Below are 27,572 nucleotides of genomic sequence, written 5' to 3'. Positions count from 1 at the left end.
GATTTTGCGACCAAGTGTAGTACTACACTTTTAACCAGAACAGGAGTCCCGGTGTTGTGATTGCCTGCCAGAATCTGATGTCTCCCCTGAAAATGGGTCTTTTTACCTGCCAAAAATTGATTGAAGGCCAAATACAATTAATGAAAGGTTGTTTCTACCTAAATATCTCATTGTCATTCTTGAGCTTCATAATATGAAAACTAGAGCTTACAGGATTGCTTTTAACTCTTTTAAAAGGACCATTAGCCTACAGTAGCTACTCGAGTTGAGGCGGGATGAGGCGGAATGGCATCCCTGAAATAAAAACGGTCAAAATCATCCCACCTGTAAAACTACCATCCCCCATTTCCATCCCTTATGTCATTTCATCAATTAATGTGGTATTACTGCTATTTCAACATTTAGAGTCATCACCAGAAAAATAACTTATTTGACCATTTTCACCTGTTTCAGGTACATTTTCACTTGAAATAAGTAGGAAAATCTGCCAGTGGAACAAGATTTTTCTTGTCATTACAAGCAAAAAAATGTTGTTCCACTGGCAGATTTTTCTACTTACTTCAAATGAAAATCTACTTGAAACAGGTGAAAATTGTTGTTTTTCCAGTGTTTTTCCACATTCATTGATGAAATGACATAAGAGATGGAAAGGCAGGATGGCAGTTTTACAGGGGGATGATTTTGACCGTTTTTATTTCAGGGGGGATGCCATCCCCCCTCATCCCCCCTCAACTCCAGTACTGGCCGTCCGACACGTTTTCAAACATCAGTTGTGTCAAATTCATCTTCCTGCTGAAACTCCTGAACAAAAACATTTGTTTGTTAAATGTTCCGACCTCACAAAGAGTTCAATCATCTCTGCATTTAGTAAGACATCTGCTTTAATAGCAAAATACTTGTACAACCGTCATACAGTACATGGGCCTCTTCACTTTACATCTGTATGTACAAAAACTCCTGACTCGCCCTCCATAAAAATTAAAAGTATCTTTTTAAAACAAATATAAAACTTTCATAGTTGCCCAACAACTAGTGGTCACAGGTTTTTCCAAGCAGCATTTTTTTTCTCTCAACTCTCTTAATTTGTCAACAACGAAGCGAATTTCAAACAATTATAAAACATGTTACAGAATAAAAGAAAATTAGTTTGAAAAGTTAGACAAAATGCGAACTTTATACAAATGAAATGAGTCGTAGTAATTTATTCTCCGACTTGACCGGTTGCACGATTATTAGACCTGTTGGAGCTCCAGGAATGTTTCTGAACTTCAAATTAACCAATGATGGATTTTTTTTAAACATTAATGTTATACATTTGCAGAAGTTTAGCTGTTAGATGAAAACACAAAACACCAAGATGAAAAAAAATAAAACCCTGTTTGTGGTTTTCGCTTGTTGAACTCAGTGGTTTTCCTTCTCTTTAAAGCAGCGCAGGGAATCCTGAGCAGAAACAACACTTTTCTTCTTTTTTCAGACCAGAAGTGACTTTTCAGGAGTTAAAGGTGAGAAGAAATCTTCCTCACATTTTTACTGAAACCAGTCGGGAGGCCTCATCGACCACCCCGGTAAACTCCCACTGCTGGAGGCTTTTTCTTCCTTTCTTAGATTTAATGGTAAACATTCTGAGAAACGGCCAAATCAGTCAAATATTCAGTCACTACAACATAACTTTAAACTTAACACAAAGATGCAACAAAAGACCGTTTCCAAGCCTAAATTCATCCTTTCTAGTGAAAATACGCCTCTGTTGGTTCCAGAAAAAGACAATATACATCATTATTTTTGCTCGTTTCCTCCCACTGAGCACAGAATTGTGGATGTTAGTTTATTGTAGAGATTTACAGCTGCCAACTTCTACTGTCAATCAAACATTTAAATCACAGCTGAGGACTCATTTCTTCTCCCCGGCTTTTAACCTGGTTGATTATTTTCACCCCATATTCATTTCTTTTAGGAACTATTTTTATTGCTGAAGTTCTATCTCACACCTGTATTAGTGAACACTTTCTGCTCGCCCCTCTTGTTTTGCTTTGTGCGTTTACGTTCATGACTTTTAAATGTGCTTTGTAAAACAACTATCGTTATTTATATATTTTTTTCTACCCCTGGCACAAACTAAATTTAATAAATCTGTTTCTGCAGACTTGAAATGTTACATTTAAAAAAATATCTGTATTTAAAGCAGCAGAGGAACTTCAGTCGTTTTCAGCTCAAGGGCTCCCCCTACTGGCTCAGAGGACAAGTGGCTTTTACGACGTCGTCTTGTTTGGTCTCTTTCTCGGTTTGTCTTTAATTATTACTTTACAGAGTCTTTTAGTCAACATTACTGGCTGGCTTTTGATGAAAATAGAGACTAAACACTGCGAGAGCTGATACCAAGTAGTCCAATACTCCTTGAAATTAAAACGGACGCCAATATTTTAATATCAACAACGGTCCTTTTTGCTGCTTTAAAAAAGTTAAAGTTTAACATTATTTTTAACATTGTTTTTGAAATGAAAAAAAAAAAAGGGTGTTCAGCAGCAACATTTAACTAATTCAGCCGTTAAACTTAACGGGGAAGTCTGCGCATGTCCGTTTGCCACAGAGACCCGTTAAAAAGCCGTTACTAGGCAACAGCATCCTCACGGAGACAGACTGCTTTTACATTCAGGAGCCTCTCAAATACAAAACCTTTGACGCCAAGAATGCGTCGGGTTTTGGATAATTCACACGATTTAAAAAACACATCTGAAGCATAAATCAGTCTTTACTAGAAAATGACAGACCTAAATAGTTTATAGTTGATAAAGATGGATAATTAAAAGTAAGGACTAGTTTATGATTACTCTGCTCCAACAAAAGGCTCAATATAAATTCCTTTTTATAAAAATAATGACTTGAGAGCCCCCAAAATCATTTACTTATGTTAGTTTTACTCTGAAGCCTCGCAGGGTTTTGTCATTTAAATGTAATTTTTGTGCCACTCCGAGGCAATTAAAATGTTCTCGTTAACAGAAAACGATTATTGCATGACATGGAAATATATTCCAGAATATATTTGTAATAAAAGTCTTTTACGCCAGTTTTACATTCAGTCTTCAGTAAAAGACAAATGTTTAAGCTTCTGCACGTTTCACAAAGCTTGAATATCTCAGACGCCTGTGATTGGCTAGATGGCGGTCATGTGACCTGGATGCAATGATGTGATTGGCTCCTGAGCAAACTTTAACAGCAACAAGGTGGGACCCGTGTCCCTTCCGGTAAAAAGGGTTGCTGGTGCTTGGTTACATAGACATATATAAACATACATGTATATATGTCTATGCTTGGTTACATAGACATATATACAAACATACATGTATATATGTCTATGCTTGGTTACATAGACATATATACAAACATACATGTATATATGTCTATGCTTGGTTACCTGTGTGTGATGCTCTAATGACGACTAGTCGAGTAAAATTGAATCATAAAGCACTGCTTGGCTCTGCTCACTTCAGTTTGTGTGTAAGTGTGTGTGTGTGTATGAGTGATGGGCACACCGGCTTACGTAGTGATGAAGTGCACTTGTTTTAAAAACAGATTTAAAAAAAAAAAATGGATGAAGAGAGTTAAAAAGAGAGTTAAAAAGTAAAAATCAAGATGTTAAGAGGTAAAAATGCCGAAGGTCAAACACTTCTGTTCTTCCTGCACACGGACCACCGCCGTCTCCCGACGAGACGGTCTGCTGAGTCCAGAGGCGTCGTCCTCTCCTCGTTTTCTAAAGTACAAACGCTCTGTGTCTCTCCGAGAAGAGAAGACTCCCTCTGGCAGGTCCGGCCTGGCAGCTGCGGCCCGATCCGGCCGGTGGCTTCCAGACCCCGCGATCGCCCGGGACGTCGGGGTTTATTCCGACCCCCGCCGCGTCGGTGAAGCCGGCTGTTCATTTTGTGCATCGAAAACGCTCTTTAAAACGTTAAACCCGAGCAAGACCTCAAACTGGGACCTGGTCTGGGTAAAAGGGAGCCCCCCTCCCCCACAACCATGACAAAAAAGATTCAGCAAGCTCAAACTGGGGTTAGTGTTGCAGACAGGAGGGGTTAGAGGTCATGGCGTCGGGGGCTTGTGCAGGATGCCCTGCAGGTCCTCTGGTAAGGCCAGGATCACCGCCTCGATGTGGGCCGTCAGCTTGGTCAGGGTCCCGGGTCGCACCGGGAGCTGCTCCCGCTCCGCCTGGGTCTGTAGCACAGAAACGCCCACTGCCTTAATCAACACTGATCTCCGCGGGAGCTTATTGAGCACATAAAACACTCGGAGTAAAAGTAATGGTATAAGACAGGGGTCGGCAACCCAAAATGTTGGAAGAGCCATATTGGACCAAAAACACAAAAAACAAATATGTCTGGAGCCGTAAAAAATGACTGAGTCTTGTATAAGCCGTAGAATGAAGACAACACATGCTGCATGCTTCTATATTAGTTATAACTGGGGGAAGATTTTTTTTTTCATTATGCACTTCGAGGAAAAAGTCTAAATGTCGAGAAAAAAAGACTAAATTCTGAGAAAAAAGTCGAAATGTCGAGAAAAAAGAACTGTCGAGAAAAAAGTCAAAATTTCGGGAAAAAAGTAGAAATGTTGGGATTAATGTTGAAGTACAATCTCGAGAAAAAAGTCAAAATGTCAAGAAAAAAGTCAAAATTTCGAGAAAAATGTTGAGATTAAAAAGGAAAGGAAAAAGGAATAAAAAAAGAGAAAAAAAGGAAAAAAAGAGAAAAAAAGAAGAAAAAAGTAAAGAAAAAAAAGAAGAAAAAATGAAAAAAAAAAGGTCAAACATTTCTGAAAAAGCTCAAGGGAGCCACTAGGGCGGCGCTAACCCTAACCCGCGGGTTGCCGACCCCCGGTATAAGAGGTACCGATGGAGCGACGTTAAAGATGTTTGTACTGACCAGCTTATCTTTCAGCTTCAGAACCAGATCCACCGCCTCCACCTCTGTGTGCTTCTGGATTCTCTGCTGAAGATCCTGCAAACGGAAAACAGATGAGTGAAACCTGAATTAAGGTTCTGCGTTAAACCAACGCAGAACATACGCCGTTGCCGTGACGCTGTCGTGAACCCTTCGGACTTCTCCGTTACTCCATTTCGCTGCGGTGCAGTACCCCCCCCCGAGAGCGCTAGTTGATACTTTGTTTAGTTTCCGGCTTTTCCGTTCACAGTGAATCAAAGAGATTAGGACAACTATTGTGCAAAAAACCAAACCAAAACAAAAAAACAACACACACACACACGAAGAAAAGAGCGCTGAAAGTTCACGACTGCTTCACGAACCGGAAATGCGTCGCTACCGAGCAAACCAATCACAGCCCTCTTGGTCTGCGTTTGGTCTGCGTCAACTCGGCGCGTAGTTACAATTTTTGGGAGGTGCACGTCAGGGCCGTAGGGTGCGTGTCGCCGCGTACCCTACGGTGTAGGCTCTGCGTTGATTTAACGCGGAACCATAATTCAGGCTTGAGAGAGACGGACAAACGGATGGAGAGGTACAGCGATGATCTTCCTCCTCCTCACCTCCTCACACAGCGACTCGAGGTGCAGAGCTTCCAGTTTCTGCGTCATCTCTCGTCTTCTGTTGCGGAACCAGCCATCGAAGTTGGGAGACTTCAGGAAATTCCTGAAAACCAGACGGAAGTCCACAAAAAATGTAAATTTCCATCAGGGTAAGGAGACGTCTCTGCCCTTAGATGTTTTAGTTTTATCACTAAAATATGATCGACATAAAAATGAATTACATACAAATTAAAGATTAAATAATAAATACATAAAAACGAAAATATACAATTACATTTGAAAAATATTTAAAAAATGAAATAAAAAAATATTCTGAAAAAAATACAAGAGAAAAATACAATTCATCCACAAAAATTTTAAAAATGATAAAACAAATTTTTTTTTTAAATTAAACAAAATTAAATATTTAAGAAATGATATAAAAAGAATATTCTAAAGAAATACAAGAAGAAAATAAAATTAATCCACAAAAAAAATAAAAAAAATAAAAAATAATAAAAATAAAAAAATAAAACAAAATTAAATAAAAAATGAAACAAAATTAAAAGTAATAAAACAAAAACATTAAAAATAATAAAACTAAATAAAATTACAAATAATAAAACTAAATCAAATAAAAAAAAGTACATATATAAATTAAAAAAAGAACAGTTAAAGTCCTGGTCCGTACCTATAGAGTCCCATCCAGTCTCCTTTCAGCCGTGATGTGAGCTGGGGTCCAGCCTTCTCCAGCGTCTTCATGAAGTCCTGCTGGATGAAGGGTCGTAGCTGAGGAGGACTCTTCCAGGGACTAATGGACTTCTGGAGAGGCATCAGACTGGCCACGTACCTCTCCTGTAGCAAAAACACACACAGAAGAACCATTTTATCTGGATTTAAATTAAAAAAAAACATCAATTTGATGACTTTAACAGCAGCCTTCCTCACAGTAGCACAAACAAAAATAATGCACCAAAACTGGACAAACACAGGAGGAACCAGAGGACATTCATAAATAAATAATAAATAAAACCGGCTGCTCGTTACCAGTGGAATGATGAAACTCTGAGTCAGTTCTAGGAAGTAGCGTCGAAGAATTGCATTTTGTGCTGCTGAAGGTCTCTTCTGTTGAACACCCTGAAAATAAAAAAAATAAAAAGTTAAATGATAAAAAACATTCAGAGCAGAGATGTTTAAACGGCGCTGGAGAACGTTTCCTACCTTCTGAAGCTGCTTGATGATTTCTTCATCCTTATTGAGATATGGCTTATACGCAGTATACACACCTGCAACACACACACACACACACACACACACACACACACACACACACACACACACACACACACACACACACACACACACACACACACACACACACACACACACACACACACACACACACACACACACACACACACACACACACACACACACACACACACACACACACACACACACACACACACACACACACACAAAACAACAGTGTGATTCATGTGAATCTGAGTCACTGGTTATTAATCACGTCAGAAAATAATTAAAAATGAATCAAATAAAAATAGAGTATGAAATATTTACCAGGTTTAGAGTCCAGAGTTTTGAGGTTTTTAAGTTTCTTGACCTTCATCTGCTTGGCCACCTCCCCTGTGAGGAACAGAAATGTAATATAAGGTCAATAACTGGTTTTTGAGCGGTCTCTAAAGTGTCACTGCGAACCGTGGCATCATCCTTTCAACGTTTACACGGTGTCCAAGAAATATGTGATGAAGGTTCATGTCGATGTTCCGGGGTTGACTGGGATCCATCTTACACTTAAAGTGACCCGTTCACACAAATCCGGCACAATATTTCTAGATTTGATAAAATGGTTAGATTAAATTTAACTTAAACTTAAATTTAGTTGAAATGTCTTATTTAAAGCAAAAATATGTTTGCCAATGTAGATCAAAAATTCCTCTAGACTATTTAAACCAGAAAAATAGGCTAAAATAGTCTTAATTTTCATGAAACAAGTCTTTTTTTGTTTAAAGTTTTTATTCTGACATGATCACAACAGTTTCGTGGGGACAGAAAGACGCACACAGATGCGACGGGAGCGTTTACCTGCTTGCTTCATGTCTCCGATGCGGATGATGTGCGGCCAGTGCTGCAGGGTTTTTGCAAAGAAGGGATTGGTCACCCCCAGAATGACCGACGGCCTGCGGAACAATAGATCACAGACAACGTCACCCTTCTCCGCTAAATAAATTAATACATTTTGTAAATAAAACCAAGATGAAAAACCGGTGGCAATGAAATGTCCCCTTCTGCATCTCCTCAAGATGTCCGGGCAAGAACACGCACTTGAACGCAACACAAACGTAAAAGTACAATTTAGTACTTAGACGTATCTCAATCGCACATATTACGTCATGAGACAAAAAAAAAAAAAAGAAATAACAATTGATGGTGATTTTCATCATTTAGTAGCACTTTTTAATGGATTTCAACTTTTTAAATATGAATGAAAATTAAACTGAGGTCCTAGTTTTTCATCCCAGTGCTGCCTGTGACTTGTATGTAAATCCAGGACTCCTAGTCAAAGATTTGAAAGACTACAAAGACTACATGTCAAAGATACGGACAAGAACCTTGGTGTCATTTTGGACTCAAATTAACGCAGTTTAAAAATCTAGTTTTTTCCAGCTGAGGCTTTTGTCTGAGGTTAAACCCTTTTTATCTTTCAAAAACTTTGAGAAAGTTATACACGCCTTTGTTTCATCCCGCCTAGACTACTGCCCGGTATGCACCGCTGGTAGTGCAGCGGTCTCACAGCAAGAAGGTCCTGGGTTCAATTCCCACAAGGGACGGTGTGGGCGCTGAATGCGTGTTAAGTTAACGATTGTTTTATTTATGCGTTTTGTGTTTTACATTGTGCTGTTTTTTTTTCCTTTCGCTAGTCCAGCACTTTGGTCAGCTGCTGTTGTTTTACAAATTAAAGGGGACCTATTATGGCATGTAATACCTATTTTAAACAGGCCTTGAATGTCTTAAAAACAAGCTTTTGATTGTTTTTTCTAAATAAATTAGAAATTCAGCCTCTGAGGAATGTCTTTATCTTCCCAGTCCCTCCTTTTCTATGCAGGATTCTGAGTGGGCGGGCGGCTATGATAATGAGGCTCTGTGCTGATTGGCTGCCTGCCTGAATGACGTGTAGCAGGGGAGGGAACAAAGCCTCGCTCTGGCAGAAGAGCAGCCGGCTGCGTACACTATTAAACCGTGTCCTAACTGCATGCGATGCGAGCGAGCGTCAGCCACAAAATCAATTCCATTGCTTTATTTTCTATTGGACTGTCCTAACTGGACGCAGCGACGCAGCGTGACGCAGCGTGATGCGCCGTTTTCAGCTGAATATTTGTCGGGCGCCCTGCTTCTATTTTCTTCCTGTCGCTCGCGTTGAAAGCGCTGCAGGAAACGGTCATGGATGGGGAATGGCTGATCTAGTTAGTTGAAATGAGAAGTTTTCTCTATGATTCCTCCTCATTTCACTACAAAAACCTCAATAAAGTGGCAGCTGCTGGAGGGAGATGGACAGAGAGTGTCCGATGTCACGCAGTGCTACGATAGTCAGACGCTCGCATGCAGTTAGGACACGGTGTTTAGTTGTGGGCGTGGTTTGTATTTTGGTTACGTAACGCAAATCAGCAGAATCTTATTGGCTCGTAGATCCACATCACACTGGACGGATCATCTGGGCGGCTGTACAGACACTGCAGAATTTGGTTGTTTCCTCCTTCTCTGAGTTGGCAGGCTGAGGAGAGACCACTTTATATATGTTAAAGCAAGAGAAAACATGTTTTTCATAATAGGTCCCCTTTAACTTGACTTGACATTTATTCTGTTTTCTATCCAAGCAGCACACCAGCCGCTCAAAACGTGAGACAATCCCATCTGAACACCCAGCTGTGACCCGACTGCGTTCTCCGATTGTGAGGAGCAACCGACCGACCACTTCTCTCCCCGGAGAATCGTCTGTGTTTCCACCTGGTAACAACTCCGGAGGCTCGTTTGTACTCACGGCGCCTGTGTCCGGGTCGTGTACTCCTTAAACTCGCTGTCGTGGATGGTGAAGTACGGCCGGAAGTCGCTGGAATAGCGCAGAGGAGAGATGCAGCTGCAGAGAGGGGGGAGAGGATGACGAATTAATCTGAGGCGCCCCCCCCCACGAGGAAATGTCAGGCATTACTCAAGAGGAAATGTGCACTTAATAAATAAGACTATCCAGGTCAATTCCACATTAAACAGATTATAGTAATTTAATAATACTTCATTAATCACCGAAGGGACATGATACAATCGGGGTGCGATTAGATCCATCTCCGACTCACCTGACCAAAGCCAGCACCGTATCCGACGACTCGGCAGGCGACGGCGCCATGACGACGAGCGCCTCCCCAAGCAGCACCAATTCCCAAAGCATCTGGATGTGGAAGAAGACCGGGTAGAAACATCTGGACAGAGAGGGAAAACTGCCGATCAGTCGTTTTTTATTCTTCTTGAAACCCGCAGTGGAAAGTTACAGTGACATAACTGGGTTGGGTCTGCATAGAAAGTTTATCTGGGCAAATGTACGTGTTTTCCACAAATGGAGGGAAGAAAAATGCTAAAAAGAAAGAAAATAAGAGTGCTGATGCTGCAGAACATTACAAGTTCAACACCTTCAAAAGCTGCGCATCAACAGCACTCATAACACTCTTAGTTTGCTTTTTATTAGGTAAAATCACATATATTTGTCTATTTGTTACACTCATAAGATTTTCTTGAATAAGGGTCAAACTTAGCAGCTTTGACCAAATTATCTTGCAGAACTACTTTTACCATAGCAACCCTTGTTTTTAATCATTTTATCTCCTATTTCAGTTTTATCAAAACTTTTTTTTTAAATTTATTTAATTATTTTAAATTATTAAAAAATTCATTTATTATTTAAAAAAATATATATTTTTATTTATTTTATTCTAATGAATATTATTATTATTTTACATTTCATACTATATCATGTTCTTATCATTTTATTGTAGATTTCATGTGGGGGAGTGGGGTTTGTGTCAGAGGTGGGGGGGGTTTGGGCCCCGTTTTAAACCATTTTTGAACATGTAAAGCACTTTGTGCTACATATAATGTGCAAAGGGCTTTATAAATAAGGTTTGATTGATTGAAATGTCAGTGGGAGTGGATTATTTATTTATTCACTTAATCTGGATGCAGAATACGCTGATATTACACAGAGGAAATGACCTTTATTGAGTGTAGTTATGCATGATGGCTCCAATGACCCCATGAGGGAGTTTGGAGACTCTGTTAGGTCGGAGGAATGTAAACCAACTCATCTTCAGCTGTATAATTAGGGATAACGGTTCTACCTGTAGTACCACCACTGTACAGCAGGTGGGGGTAAAACCACCTGCAGAGGTTCAGAGCTGGTGCCAGGAGGCCTCACCTGAAGAGATCGACCTCATGGATGGTTGGCAGCACGATGGACACCAAACTGTCGCTCTGAAAGCAGACGCACAGTTTTACGATTTACTTGGAGCACAAATGTCGTACTGAAACCATGACCCCTCAACGCATCGTCCATTTCTGTTACCTGGGCAGACTGGACGAGCTGCGACGTTCCTGGTTTGTCGTAACAGGTGGGAATTCGAACCTGAAGGACAAAATTCAAACATTATTAAAGAAAAGAAAATGCCATGATTCAGTCTGTCCTGCTAAATATTTTAATCAGCTGTTAACACTGTTTCTGCTCGTAAAAACTGGACAATAATGTTAACGCCATAGCCTAATACAGATGTGTCCTATTGCACACAAACGCACCAACAAACAGTCCCCAACTCGCAGTATTTTAGGCATTAAATTGCTCCTTTGTGCTGTAAACAAATGATTTTATGGGTCTTAGGTGGTTTAGTAAGTTGCATTTAAGGTTGATTTTGCACAAAACACACTTCTATGTTCTAATGTTCAGTTTTCCTTTCAAAACGGACAATTATGCAACTACAAGGAAAAATATTCCCAAAAATGATCTGCAAGTAACATTTCTCCCCATAATGATGCGAGGAGATTCCCGGTTAACATAGTTTAAAATACACATTAAACTCTCTCTAAACTATCTCTCTGTGTGCAACGGAACAATCCACAACCTCTAGACGACCTCCAGGCTGTCCCTGCCTGCAGAGTCACCAACTGGTCACGAGCCCTGACAGAAGGCATCAACGATACAGAACTGCAGCCTCCAAAAGGCCCGATGCATTTTAAAGGATTAAAAAAAATTTAATTACGAGACAGATTTTTCCCACATGAACCTGTTTCAGGGCTTTAGCCTCCAGGCCGAGCAGCGGCGGGAAATGGAGCAGAGCCGCTGTTAATATCATTAATTACTCCGGTTCTCAACCTGCTGTCACAAGTCAACATGAGCTGTTTACCTACTTGTGTGTGTGTGTGTGTGTGTGTGTGTGTGTGTGTGTGTGTGTGTGTGTGTGTGTGTGTGTGTGTGTACCTTGATGACGACGCCCATAATCGGCAGCGTTAGGATTCGTCCAGGATGAGGCGTCGGCCAGCGGTCTATGTCATTACAAGCTGTCAAAAACACACAGAAAAAAATTGTCAAAATTCAGAAAACAAACAAAACCACAGCCTTGAAAAAAAAAACTTTTATGGAGGAAATAAAAAAAAATTTTAAAACGGTTTTGTTTACCAACTGTTAAGTAGTTTAGTAAGTCTACAAAATTATTTTTGATGAATGATTTTTTTTGTTAAAGACAACCAATTGACCCTCTGTCAAGCAGACATTTTTCGTAATTTATTGTTGGTTTTGTACGGAAGAGTATTAGGGCCACGAAGGAGAAAAAATATTTGAGAGGGGAAGATTTTTTTTTATTGAGCACTTTGAGAAAAAAGTCAAAATGCCCAGAAAAAAGTTGAAATTTCGAGATTAATGCTGAAATACAATTTCGAGAAAAAAGTTGAAATGTCGAGATAAATGTTGAAATACAATTTCAAGAATAAAGTCGAAATTTCGCCTTTTTTCTCAACATTTCAACTTTATTCACGAAATTTTGAATTTTCTCGACATCTCAACTTTTTTCTCGAAATTGTACTTCAACATTATTCTCAACCTTTCGTCTTTTTCTCAACATTTTGACTTTTTTCTCGAAGTGCGTAATGAAAAAAAAAATCTTCCTCCTCTAAAATATTATTTTTATTTTTCTCCTCCCTGGCCCTAATACTCTTCTGTAGGTTTTGGCAGGAAATGTATTCCTGTGATTCTCTCTTTCACGAGTGCCCCAAGCACACCGCTTAACTATTTAAGATAAATAAATAAACGCTTTCGCGGTTGTAGCTCTGGGTTGTAGCTGCTGCCGAGCTGACTTTGTTTTGGAAGTACGGATCGGATTTCTGCCAGTTTTGGGATAAAAATATGCTGCACCCTCACTACACTACAAGTCTTCCTTTCTACTAATACAACGTTTAAAAAAAGAAAATCCAGTGATTAAATTTCGATACAAAATCTACGGGTTTTCCATTGATGTGAAAGGCTGTTTGGTCCAACCGGATATTCTGACCCGGATGTAGCAACGGAGGATGATTTTTATGTTTTTTTATGTTTGATGTAAAAATATATGACACCAGCCTGGTTTACAGGAGACTTCTCGAATGTAAAAGGTACAATTACATCATCACATCCCAATTAAAAACACCAGGGAACCACACTGACCCGCCTCCAGACAAGGTTCCTGCTTCTCAAAGTATTCTGGAGCCATGATCTTCAGCAGCGAGTGGAAGAAGGTCGCGTACGGCAGCTTACTGATCAGGACCAGAGACTGGGGACAGAAATGAACGAATAAAAAGGACTTTTTTGAAACTTATATTAGTCAAGTGTCATCAATATACCTCCATACTCAAACATCTATTACGTCACTTGTTCACAACTCACAAGATTAAAGCAGCTGCTAACTGCTTATAATAGATAAGTAATATAAAATCATATTTTTAAATTGATTACATTTCAGGGTTTCATTAAGTACTACCTATTCTAATTAATTATATCAGCACTTTATAGGAATTTCAAGCGCCAATTTCAAATTTTATCAGCTTGTTATATAAAAAAAAATCAAAAAAAATCTCAGTTTCCAACCCAAACCACCCCAAAAGTTGCTTAAAAGTAATACTAAGGCATAAAATAAGGACAAGAGCAATAATTATTAATTATTGGTGGAAAAAGAAGAAAAGAGTTGTGAATACACCTTTTCGGCAAAAGCAATGTTTATTTTACCTTTTCATTTTGTTTTGTAAAATAACTTGTACTTGTCGAAATAAAGATAATTCATTCATTCATTCATTCATTCATTCATTCAATACAAAGTAATTGAGGTTCAGATTTGTTTGAATCGGGTGACGGAGCGGCAGACCGACACCGACCTTCTGGAAGTATCCCCTCTTCAGCGACTTGTCTCGGACCTGACGGAAGTAGACGTAGCCGTAGTAATGACCCTGCTCCCTCTGCAACACAGTCACACACAGAAAGCATTAAAACGGACCCGGGCCCTCTGAGCCTCCCCGGTAGTGCCGGTGACCTCCTGACCTTCAGGCAGGGCGGTGCGTCTCTGTCCGTGCTCTCCAGGAAACACCCCAGCGACGACTTCCTGCTGGAGCCCTGACGGAAGCGGAAGCAGAACTGCGTGTCGCCGAGGCAACCTGGAAACACAGGACGTACGATGGTTAGTTACCACGGAAACACTTTAACACTAACAATCAACTTTTATTTCCAATTATCAATCCCGGCTCTTCAATAAGCTCATCGCCGAGATGCGGCTTATTTCTGACCTCGGTATTTTTAAAATATAGGCTGAAAAACACATATTTAAGAACGTTTTAACACCCAGTAGTGTGATGAAACTTTTATCTTATTGTTTGTATTGTTCTTATTTATCCTCCTTTTTATTACTTGCTGTAAAGCACTTTGGCACACCGAAAGGCTGTTGAAAATTAAGTACATTACATTATGTTCTCATTAATGTCACAATCTGACAAAATTACACTTTTACTAACCAGGAAAATGTCTCGTCAGGCCAAACCCCAAAATACTTGTAATCAGCTTGACCAACACGTTCATCTGGTCTAAGCAAGACATTCTCCTGTTTTACAGCTGACTGAATATAAATAAATGCTGAAGACGTAAAAATACAGGTTGCCTTTGTAGCGTAAGTCCCAAGTTTACCAAAGTAAACCACTATAAGACATTTCAGATCAACGGAGCAAATGCTGTCAGCGCTGCTCAGATATTCGTTTAGATGTCTTTTGGTCGGTGCGATGTCAGTTTCTGAGGAACGGGAACTTTATTTTGAAATAAGAGAAACGGAACTGTTGTTTTGAAGGAGGAAACTGACTCTCTGAGGTTTTCATCAGTGGTGGAGGGTCAGAAAACATCAGAGAAAACTGTGAGGATATGTTGAGAGAGCTCAGGTGTCTGGAGCTGAAAAGGGGAAAACATCAAGTACTGGCCATTTCCAGAGAAGCATATATTTTGTGTTCTTTTCTCTTGCATTGTGAAGGTTTTCAACCTGATTTTAAAACCTTCTTGACTGTCTGGTAACTCGTGGATGTTTCAAAAAGTAAACAGATGGAAAAGGAAAAGAAGAAAGTTCTGAATTGATCCATCCTAACCTTTTTCAAGTTTGGGCAGACTTTCATGCAAACTCCCCAGATAACTTGACAGACAAACACCAGCTTGACCTCGGTATCACTTTACTTCTATGATAGTTGCAATAGTTGTGGGGCGATGCCTGATCCGGCATCCGCTTTGAAGTGAATATTTAAATATCCAGAAAAAAACGGCTCTCAAATTGCCCTTTTTATGAGACTTTAAACCTGAGAGGACTTTTCTTAACAGTCAAAGTCAGTTCAGTTTAGTTCTGCTGGGTTCCATGGTCACAGCTTGGCTTGTCTTCGTAGCTAAGTGGGAGAAGGCAGGGACGAGTCCAGGTTTTTCTTTCACCCCACACGCCTGCGAGCCAAAACACAAACTCTGCAACTCCATCCAATTTAATACCGCCAAACAATTATCCATCCCACTTCCCCCGGGACGTCGGCAAGCGAGGTTAGGCTGTACCTTAGATATTTGTTTATGGATTACTCGTCTTCCTCAGTGGGGCATATTTCTATTTCAACTCCATTTCTTTTAATAAATGAGTGTAGAGCAGTGTAATGTTACCCCGACCTGCACGTATCCATCTAAGCCAGAACATACTCCGACTTCACTGGACAATATCATGTCAGTGGGATCTAAAAGGGGCACGTGGTTGCAGACTTGTGAGTGATGTCACTGTGATCTGTTCATGGTCACCGAAAAAGTACTTATTATACTGCCTCATAATAATCAAAAAACACCACATGAAGATTTCCCTTTTACTAAATGTAAACAGTTTTGCACCAGAAACTGTCAATCGTGTCATTCAAGAAGCCGATTCTACTGAGAAAATCTGAGCAAAACATTTGGTTGTTTGTTCAGGCAGATGCATTTTAAGTCAGTACAAATGTAACCCAGTGAAACGCGACACGTTGTTGTTGAATGTCGGTACCAAGTGTTCAACCGTTGTATTCCCACAGCGTCTTTGACCGGCCTCTCGAGTCGAAGTGTGGAAAGGAATCAATGAGATATCAACATTTCTAAATCTTTGCAGCAAAAACAGCAACATTGATTCTTTAAAATTGGATTAGTTTGCATTTTAAGAGCAGAGTAAGTTACCATAATGACGCAGACGACGCACAGCTTTACATTAAGGCCACGTTTACACATAGCCGGGTATTTACAAAAACGGATATTTTCCCCTCTACGTTTTCAAAAATATCCTCGTTTACACAAACCCGCATGAAAGCGCTGTTAAGGTGCTATGAGCAGCCAAATCTGCAGGGGGCAGTGTAACGAGAAGATAAAGTGATGCAAGCCAATCGGAATCCTGGAAAAAAACATCAACAAATGACACGTGTGAAGCCTGAATAATATGGTTCCACGTTAAATCGACGGCGTAGCCTACGTACGGTGCGCGTCGCCGCGTACCCTACGCCGTAGGCTCTGCGTTGGTGTAACACGGAACCATAAATCAGCCTTGACTGAGCAGTTACTTCCAAGACGGAACGAGAGTCTTTAGTTTGGAGTGACAGAGAAGTGGAGTTACTTTTAAGTGTGACTTTAGAATTTAAAACAGGTAAAATAAAAGAAAATATTGACGGTGGCCAAACAAATTGTAAACACAGGTCGCACAAATGATGCTGCTGACGCTTCGGTTGCATAATGTGACGTTCTGAGCCTAAATCTCTGTTTTCCTCCGTTTTCCTCCGTTTACAAGCAAACGTGAAAACAGAGTTTTTGAAAATCTCCACTTTGGCCGGAGTTTTCAGAAATGATCGTTTTTTGGGGGCTTTGAGCTCCGTTTTCGTGTAAACAAAACGGCCAAAACGCATGAAAACGCCACCGTTTTTGCTCCGTGTAAACGGGGCCTAAGTGTAGGACCCTCTACATTTGAATTTACTTCCTAGGAAAAAAATTAGGGATGCACGATATGTGTTTTTTCAAGCCGATACTGATAACTTCCTGCTTCTTAAGACCGATACAGATAACATATTCATTTTTATTATTTTTTAAATTTAGATTCACCTGTAGTTTGTGCAACCCTGGAGACAAAAGAAAACTGTGCAATCTTTACTGGAACTTTTATTATCGGATATCGGAGCTATTTTTAATATTATCGGATTTATTGATATGACGTCATAATTCCTGATATTGGCCCGATAACTATCGGATCAATAGTTATCGGGCACCCTTAAAAAAAAAAAAAAAGTCCATCCATCCATTTTCTACCGGTTCATCTCCAATCGATGGTGAAAGTGGAGTTTACCGGTAATCAAATTCACACAAAGCTCAGAAATGTTTGTTACAGAGGACGAGCAGACGTGTCGCTTGTTTGGATCGACTGTTGCTCGACCTGATGTTCCTGGTTCTCACCATTTGCACAAACAGGAAGAGGAAAAAGGAAAAAAAAAAAAAAAAGGAAGCCCACAGTGTGTGATCCGAAGGCATCTAACCTCAACGTGATCTTTGTGCAACCCCAGACAGACGGAGCGAGTGTGTGAGAGGAGAACATTAAAGACGGGTAAACAGAGTTCCACATCCTGGACACAAACAGCAGCATGCTCTGGCAGACTTCACCGCATTCCTCTTCATCTGAGACACACACACACACACACACATGCACACACACACACAGTCCCAGGAGCACAGCCAACACACAATGACATCATCCTGCCGAGTTGCATTCAGGAGCATCAAGCCAAAAACGTCTCTTCAGGAACTGAACCACATCACTGACATATTTGGGGTTAAATTATTTTGGGTGATCCTGTTTACCGTAATCTGGAGTGTGTACAACACGGTAGGGCTGCACGATTCTGGACAAAATGAGAATCACGATTTTTTTGCTTAGAATTGAGATCACGATTCTCTCACGATTTTTTTCCAATATAAAATTTATTGCACTTATTACTTTAACTTTGCAACAGCTGAACAAAAATATAATAACAATAAACATCTCTTGTCTTCTTTACACAAACCTTATAATAATAACAATTTTGAACAATATTTGTTCCTCCCTGAGTTGAACACCCTTTCAGAAAGGGGACTTGTAACAGATCCTGTAGTTCTGAGGCAACAAATTATTCCTCTGGCTGGGATGAAACCCCCATTGCCTTTTGCTGCTATTAAGAAGCTGCCGATACAAAAGGTAAACGTTACAAAAAATATCATGGTGCCTGATAAAAGACTGGCATCAACTTTGTAACAGCTGACATTGAACATAAAAACAATAAACATCTCTCTTGTCTTTAAATAATTTTAACAATAACAATTTTAACAATATTTATGTTCAATATGTGTCAGGTGATGAGAAAGGTAGATGTTTCTCCAAATGTAATCCACAATCATTAACAAAATATAACAAACATGACAACATGATAGTTGACCATGACAGGACTACAACAACCTAGAACATAGGCCTAGTCCTTTTTATATGCAGCCATCTTAAAAAAAAAAAAAAAAAAAAAAAATTTTTTTTTTTTTTTTTTTTTTTTTTAAATCGTCGTCATTTGGAAATGAGATCGCGTTCAAGCATGAATCGAGATCGCGATTTTTTTAACGATTAATCGTGCAGCCCTACAACACGGTATACAAACGTGTTCCTGCAACGCTACAAACATTTAGGACCTCAGGACAAACACGACCAGAGTTTACAGACCGGCCCAGAAAAAGGCAGCCAGAACTCTGGACTTGTTTTCACGACCCAAATGATGCACAGCATCTTTTCTATTCAGAGGGAAAATATAAGGCCACAAAACAGTGGAAAATACCTTGTATTCACATCTATATTGCATCATATTCAAATTACTAGACATACACATTTTTTTCACCAAAAAGTAATTAAGTGAAAAACAACAAAGAAAAAGAGTGATTTATCAACTACTTGCCGTTGATGGACAAGTTACTGAGATGACAACGCTTGATTAGGGCTGGGGATCAATTCAAATGTCAAGAATCAATTCAATTCCAATTCTTAAGATTCAGAATCGATTATCACGATTCGAATCAATCCGATCCAATCCGAAGTGTTATTAAAAATGTTTTTTAAGGCTGTTACCTGAATCACATGACTGTATTTATGCAACATATTAATATTAGTATTAAACTTGATTCCATGTTCATTGTTTGTTAGTTTCACACCATGTGCATGCGTGATTTAAATGACGTGACTACTGGGATTAACGTTCACCGGGTGAAAATGTAAAAAATAAAAAAAAACGATCTTAAGACATATGAATTCGATTTAAAATCAGAGAATCGATTTTTTCAACACAGGCTTGATGCCTGATTGTAGGGCTGGGCGATATATCGAGATTTTAATATATATCGATATATTTTCAAATGCGATATGGTATGAGACAATATTGTTTATATCGATTTCTAAAAAAAAAAAAAAAGAAAAAGATTAATTAATTAATGATTTTGATATAGCTTATTTTGTGACAAATTGACTTGAATGTTTTATTTGAGATTTGCACAAATGTTTTGTTATTTGCACAACTGTCAACCTCAGTGGAAAAGTCTGCCTGTTACTGTCTACATTGTATTAATTGCACAGTGTATTTTAATTTAATTGTTATGCAGGAAAGGGATATTTGTTTTATTTTATTCAAGAAGCATTTTTATTCTATATATGCAGGCAGTTTATTTTTCTTTCATTTGTTTTATACATTTTGATATTGTGCAGACCTCTGTTAATAAAGGTACCTGTGTGACATTTGGCACAAGGCTTTGTATTAAAACTGACTGTTTTTTTAAGGGTTTGCCTCAGAAAAAAATGAAGCTAACAGAGATGCTATGCTATAATGCTTTGGGGGAAACACCAATTATGGCACAGAAAAAATATCGAGATATATATCGAGTATCGCCATTTAGCTAGAAAATATCGAGATATGACTTTTGGTCCATATCGCCCAGCCCTACCTGATTGGATTCAAATATGCAGCTTTGAGGCATGATACATATGCACAACCGCAAGGATTGATTAAATATTTCAAGAGAAAAGCTAAAAACGTCTCCTAACGTGAATCTCCTGGGACCACAGAAGTCCCTGGCAGTGACTTTCCTTGTTGGCTTCATGCCTCACGCCAGCTGACAACTTCCATCTTTTATATATAGTCCGGCCGACTGGCTGGCAAAGGCTCATTTTCCTTGAGAAGAGTTCCTGACTGATTGAAATGGCCCAGAAGCATGTTTTGAGCAGGCCAAGTCCTCAATAAAGCTAAGAAAACCATGTTTTAATATTTCATTTATTATAAGCTTTAGCATATAAAACTCCGGGTCTTCCTCTGTGAAAAGAAAGGAATTAATTGGAGCTTGAATATTCAAACTGTTAACAGGCTGGAAGGAGCTCAGTGTGCCGGTGTGGGGTTAAAAGTGTTTCATTTCTAACGGCTTAAACTTTCTGTTTTTATTTCAAATGTTTTAATCCTATGTCTGCGTCTGATTTAAAATGCCCTTCAGAGACGAGTGTCAGCACTTAGACATCCAGTCAGTCTCATTTCAAAGCCAAAGTCCCCACAAGTAGATACGGTGCAATAAATCATGTCTCGCTACTCATTCCTGAGATGTGAAGGCAAATGTAAAAAGGCACATAAGCCAACTCTGATCAAGATACGAGACTGAATTTATGGGGGACTCTTAGGGAGAAAGTGAGCTGCAGTTTCATGCCTCACCATCTGACACACACCTACAGTGTATCATACGTAAATATTTATAGCAGCCCTGTGAGCATTTTATCCTAATCCTGTCTTCATCCAGAGGCCGGCAAGTTCCTCAGCTCCTGCTGACTCAGTCAACAAAAAGACACACCTGAATGCAAACCCACACTCTCACTTCACACACTGACCAACAGCACTGTTTGCCAAAGTGTGTGTATGTGTGTGTAAACCAATCCATATCCTTTCATTATACCAAGGTTTTTTTCCCCAGACATCTTAAATTATCTTCCAAAAGCACCAATTACTTTAGAAACGGAAAACCAAAGCAAAGCCAGCACTTTAAACCGACCGTGGTTGCTAGTACCACATCTTATTCAGTTTATTTATGTTGACAGAAATAATCATCATCTTAATTTTTCTGCATTTCTGGTTGTGGGTCGCCACATCTTTCTCACGGTGCATTGTTTGTTTGATAGTAATCAAACAAAATAAAACGATACCTGAAAACAACTGTTTACTTAATATTTCTGTTGAAAAACATTGTCTAGCATTCATCAAAAATGACATTTTTGGATTCAGCCGTTGCCTTTTTTCTTTTTAAACAATCACTTTTCTTCAACATTTCTTTTACTTTTCAGAACTGATTCAACGGTGACGATCAAAAGTATGTTTGAACATTATTTCTGGATGAAGTTTGAGCATAAATTGATGCGTTACTATAAAATTATTCCAGTCTAAACTGCGGTACCGATTTTTCTGAAGGAAATACAGATGTTAGAGGTCTAATAAGGCTGAACAGGTAACTCACCTGAGTTGGAGTCCGGAAAAGACAGGTAACAGATGCTTGTTTTCTGAAAGAAAAAAATATATTAAAATATTGTTTTTAATCACGTCTGTTTAAGTTGATGTAGTGATTTTTGTAGCAAAAAAAAAGCACAATGGCCAGCCAAGAGACACACTTCAAATGTAAATGATGGTGAATCTGAAAAGCCTTCAAAATGAACATTTATCAATCAGACTGACTTGCCTCTTTCTCTGACAGTTTGGAATGATGAGGATAAATGACCTGAAAGACAAATAAAAGCAGTCACCACACAGCCGGACGCCATTACCAAACCAAACCACCAACCCTTTATCATCCAGGGATTTACAGCTTTCACACAAAAGGAGGAGATCGTATTGTATTAACACATCTTAACAACTCCCTACCAGTCATTTAAAGACAATCTGAATTATTTATGTGCAAATTAATTTTTACGTATGACACTTCATTTATTGTAAATGAAAAAACAGATTTTATAGAAAAATATTCAGACCAAAATTAACAATTTCCCGGACTCTCAGGTCTGCCTCGTCCATCAGCCTTACGGTGCCCATCGCCCGTCTGTCCGCACTTTAATTCCCCGCCCTCGGATTTATATTGTTGTATTTTTTTGCTCTTTTAATCAATGTTGTGTGCCCTGACAGGCGCCTTAAATAAATGTATTATTATTATTATTATTATTAGTGTCAGCAGCAGAGATGCGAATAAGTAAATGCAATAAAATTCACTCAATAAAAGCCCATAACATATTATATAACTTTATATGCAATTTAAAATATACACATTGTTAAAATAAATTGGGTAATTTAATTAAATTGCGTAAACAAGTACATAATTATAATTCAAAACACAACTACTCCTATTAAAATATACGTCCGAGCTCTGCAGGGTTTTGTTGTTGTTGTTTTTGGCTGTTAAGTCACTAAAGAAAGTAAAACAAACCCTGTTTTACTGTAGATCCAAAACTTTACTGACATGTCATCAGCTTTGTGATAACAGTTGTTTTGCTCTGACAACCTTGGAATTCAACCTCCAACTGCAAAAAGCTGCGTTGCTCAAGTTTTAAGTGGCAAAAAAATTAAAAATTGATAAAAATTACCAAAGAGTTGCAGAATAAAAAATCTTCATGAGAAATTAAAGCCTGAGTGATATAATGGTGAATGGACCCGGCTAACTCCTGGGAAGTTCGTCTGCATCTGTTCTAAAATGCTCTGATAATCTGGCAATATTTGTGTGATGATTTCTGATTTTAATGCATTTATTTTGTTGTCCTTTTTTTGCTCTTTTAATCAATGTTGTGTGCCCTGAAAGGCGCCTTAAATAAATGTATTATTATCATTATTATTATTAGTGTCAGCAGCAGAGATGAGAATGAGTAAATGGAATAAAATTCACTCAATAAAAGTCCATAACATATTATATAACATTATATGCAATTTAAAATATACACATTGTTAAATTAATTGGGTAATTAAATTAAATTGCGTAAACAAGTACATAATTATAATTCAAAACACAACTACTCCTATTAAAATATACGTCCGAGCTCTGCAGGGTTTTGTTGTTGTTTTTGGCTGTTCAGTCACTAAAGAAAGTGAAACAAACCCTGTTTTACTGTAGACTCAAAACTTTACTGACATGTCATCAGCTTTTTGATAACAGGTGTTTTTGCTCTGACAACCTTGGAATTCAACCTCCAACTGCAAAAAGGTGCCTTGCTCAAATTTTAAGTGGTAAAAAAATTGGAAAAATAAAAATGACTATAATAAATCTTCATGAGAAATGTAGAAGTGTAGGTAGCTGTGTGTGGGTGTGTAGATGAGGTTCCTCTTACAAAGGATTAGTAGCATATATAGGTAGGATAGTTAGGCTATATGCTGGAATAATTATAGCAGTAGAGATGTGTGTGCAGATAGGCCTAGATAAGCAAAGCTAGCTCTTATTATGTGTGTAATATTGTATGTTTTTAATGTTTGTAAGGGCATGTCAAGTATGTGTACTTTTCTTACTCCTTTCTTTTAATTCTGATGTGAGCCCTGTTAGGGACGAGTGTTGCAAATTAGCATTCGCTATAAACGCTATGATACAGGCATCAGATAGCCATTTATGTCTGTCTATGTTTTCTGTATCTGTCCCTTCCAAATAAACCGCGGTTGAATTGGTTTGATATTGGATATTGGATATTATGAATTCAACACCCATAAAACTTGTGATACATACCACTGATTTTGGTCAAACCACTTGTGATGTGGTCATGGTCATCTAGACCAGCCTTTCTCAACCTTTTTTCAGTCATGACACCTTTCAAAAGTGAATAAAATCTCACGACACCCCAGAGTAAAATATAATTAAAAACCACACTGCATCGCTGTAAATGCATATGACGCGCACGTGCGTCGCCGCGTAGCCTACGGCGTACCCTACGGCGTACCCTATGCCGTAGGCTACGCATCGATTTAACGCGGAACCATAATTCAGGCTTCACTTTGAACGGCCGGTTCACACCAACGTCCAGCGGTTGGAGTTCCTTCGTCAGACCTCCCGGAATAACAGCAAGCACAGCGTTCATATGTTTCTCTTCTTTCTTTACATTGTCTCTGAGACGGGCGCGCATAGAGTCCCAGATCAGCAGCGATGGTGATGTGTGGAAAAAAACACCGGGTCACCTTACATACACCTGCCTCAGCCACTCATCATCATCCCTTCATCCATCCAGCCCTTTTCATTTGCCTTTGTAATGACTCCGGCTGGAAAAGTCTCTTTAGGCAAAGTCTTTCTTTTAAAAATCACCATAGTTTCTGTCCATCAGCGTGGCAGCCAAGCACAACAGTGAACGATGACTTCTCATCGTCACCGTGCTGGTCCCCGTCCTCTCCACCGTGTGATTCACCGGGATGTCGAAAGTCAGCTGGTCTCTAATGATGATGGTCTCTAACACGTCTGCAAATCACGGGTGATTCACGCGCCCCCTTTAACTTCTCATGGTGGCCTCAATTACATCCGCCTAACAATAATACAATGGGCGCATTGCGTCATTGGGCGCGCGGCACATTTTAAAAAAAGACGTTTGTCTGCGCCTAATGGTCGTCAAAATACGGTATCTTATTTATTTGTTTATTCATTCATAGGCAAAAATAATGTATTTATGTATGCATTCATATATTTATATATGAAATGTCAGGATAGGTAATTTTTTGAGGACACCCCTAAAGCAGTCAGAGGACACCCCAGGGTGCCGAGACACCCCTGTTGAGAAAGGCTGATCTAGACTATATATCACAAAACAGTAATTATTAAAAAAATCATATATATGGGCTGATTTAATGTGGTTTAATGAATTCAACACTCATAAAACTTGTGATACATACCACTGATTTTGGTCATATTGCTTGTGATGTGTTCATGGTCATCTCTAGACTATATATATCACAAGAGAGTAATTATTATAAAATCATATTATGGGCTGATTTAATGATGTTTAATGAAAACAATCGGTGTTATGTATCACAAGTTTTATGGGTGTTGAATTCATTAAACCTCATTAAATCAGCCCATAATATGATTTTATAATAATTACTCTCTTGTGATATATAGTCTAGATGACCATGAACGCATCACAAGCAATATGACCAAAATCAGTGGTATGTATCACAAGTTTTATGGGTGTTGAATTCATAATATCCAATATCAAACCAATTCAACCGCGGTTCCAAATAAACAAAAATGAAATGAAATTAAAAGAAATTAAAGCCTGGGTGATATAATGGTGAATGGCCCCGGCTAACTCCTGGGAAGTTCGTCTGCATCTGGGTAATTTTTTAATGAGTAATTTGGGTTAAATCTGTTGTAAAATGCTCTGATATTCCGGCAGTATTTGTGTGTAAACCTGTCACTGAGTTAGATCTAAAAACTAAACACATCAGAGAGAATAAGACCGCGGTTGAATTGGTTTGATATTGGATATTCAACATTCAAAGACATCCATTTAACTTGTGATACATACCACTGATTTTGGTCATATTGCTTGTGATGTGTTCATGGTCATCTAGACTATATATCACAAGAGAGTAATTATTATAAAATCATATTATGGGCTGATTTAATGAGGTTTAATGATGATTTAATGAGGTTTAATGAATTCAACACCCATAAAACTTGTGATACATAACACCGATTGTTTTCAAACCACTTGTGATGTGTTCATGGTCATCCAGACTATATATCACAAGACAGTAATTATTTAAAAAAAAAAAAAAAAAAAAAAAAAAAAAAAAAAAATCATACTATGGGCTGATTAATGTGGTTTAATGAATTCAACACCCATAATAAACAATCGGTGTTATGTATCACAAGTTTTATGGGTGTTGAATTCATAAAACCTCATTAAATCAGCCCATAGTATGATTTTATAATAATTATTTACAGTCTTGTGATATATGGTCTGAATGACCATGAACACATCACAAGTGGTTTGAAAACAATCGGTGTTATGTATCACAAGTTTTATGGGTGTTGAATTCATTTGGTGTTGAATTCATTAAACCTCATTAAATCATCATTAAACCTCATTAAATCAGCCCATAATATGATTTTATAATAATTACTCTCTTGTGATATATAGTCTAGATGACCATGAACACATCACAAGCAATATTAAAAAAATCGGTGGTATGTATCACAAGTTAAATGGATGTCTTTGAATGTCGAATATCCAATATCCAATATCAAACCAATTCAACCGCGGTGAGAATTAGAGCTGTATTTGTGTGCTCTGGTCCAGGACATAGTCGGATTCCTCCCTGGTGGTGGATGTTTCTGGTCCTGGTCCTGGTTCTGGTCCTAACTCACCTCCACAGCCTGGCCCAGCTCCAGGTCGAAGCCCACCACGCAGATGCAGTGCAGCCAGGCGGAGAAGCGGTCCCAGGGCAGCAGCAGCGCGTCCCGCGGCCCCTCGTCGCCCCCGGAGCCGCAGGGCAGCGTCATCTCCTCGGCTGGGGAGACGCTCGCCGCGTCCTGGTCGTCCAGCTCCTCCGGCTCCTCCACCTGCAGCTCCTCGGAGCCCTGCAGGGCCATGGCTCCCACACGGACACACTGGTGCTCCTGTGAGGGTTAAATGTGTGTTTTTGTCGGTGTTTTTCTCCCCTCAAAAAAACAACAACAAGTGAAAGCAAAGCAGCAGCACAGAAAGTAGCTAGCTACAAGTAGCATGTAGCATTGGGGGCGGGGCCTGATGACGTTCCGGGGATGGAACTCTGACCTCATCACGCACCGTCGTCCTCGGCCCTGGTTTTCATTCAATAAATAATTCCCCACCATGGAAGAAAAACGATCATGTAAACTAAAACTCCAAGCTTATCACGTGAAAGGTAAAACCAACAATGAATCAATAGATAAAATCACTTGGTAACTTTTTTATTATTTTTTTTATGAAACGTGTGACGTCATCACGCACCGTTGTCATCGGCCCTGATTTTCATTCTGATAAAAATTACTTTTTATTTTCATCTGGAGTTGGAGTTTTAGTTTACATGATCGTTTTTCTTCCATGGTGGGCAATTTTATTTATTTTATTTTATTATGATTATCTCATATGCGTCATGGCCGGAACGTCATCAAGCTCCGCCCCTAATGCTGATGCTACTTGTGGAGTTCAAAGTCAGATACATGTTCAGGACAAATAAATAACTAAAACTAAATAAGTTCAATTATAAGTATGAAAAATACAAAAAAAAAAAAACATATAAAAAGTGTACTCTAAACTTAATAAGTGTACTATAAACATAGTAAGTACAATGTAATAAATATTGTGTTATACTAATATAGTATAAATGAATAGTGTGCAGTTGCAGTCTTATTATAAATACAATAGAGTAATACAAAAGTTAAAAAGTGATTTTATCTATTGATTCATTG

The 27,572-nt window shown here is 38.9% G+C and overlaps 1 protein-coding gene across 1 annotated transcript; it reads right to left on the bottom strand.

The window, feature by feature from the left end:
• Positions 1-919: 919 nt before the first annotated feature.
• On the bottom strand, positions 920-26,868 carry LOC133448270 (protein DENND6A-like). The gene is made up of 19 exons (XM_061726645.1): positions 26,508-26,868; positions 21,864-21,902; positions 21,645-21,687; positions 14,130-14,242; positions 13,967-14,047; positions 13,263-13,368; positions 12,045-12,124; positions 11,139-11,198; positions 10,992-11,047; positions 9,880-10,002; positions 9,570-9,665; positions 7,616-7,710; positions 7,091-7,156; positions 6,731-6,795; positions 6,557-6,646; positions 6,201-6,364; positions 5,531-5,633; positions 4,914-4,988; positions 920-4,206 (listed from the first exon to the last, which is right to left on the bottom strand). Exons 1-19 carry the CDS (start codon positions 26,730-26,732, stop codon positions 4,075-4,077), a joined length of 1,812 nt encoding a protein of 603 aa, XP_061582629.1. The 5' UTR covers positions 26,733-26,868; the 3' UTR covers positions 920-4,074.
• Positions 26,869-27,572: the final 704 nt, after the last annotated feature.

This window comes from Cololabis saira, chromosome 8, assembly GCF_033807715.1.
Source record: "Cololabis saira isolate AMF1-May2022 chromosome 8, fColSai1.1, whole genome shotgun sequence".
Lineage (NCBI taxonomy): Eukaryota > Metazoa > Chordata > Actinopteri > Beloniformes > Belonidae > Cololabis > Cololabis saira.
Note: the sequence above shows the minus strand (reverse complement) of the source record. Positions and strands in the feature narration are given on the sequence as shown.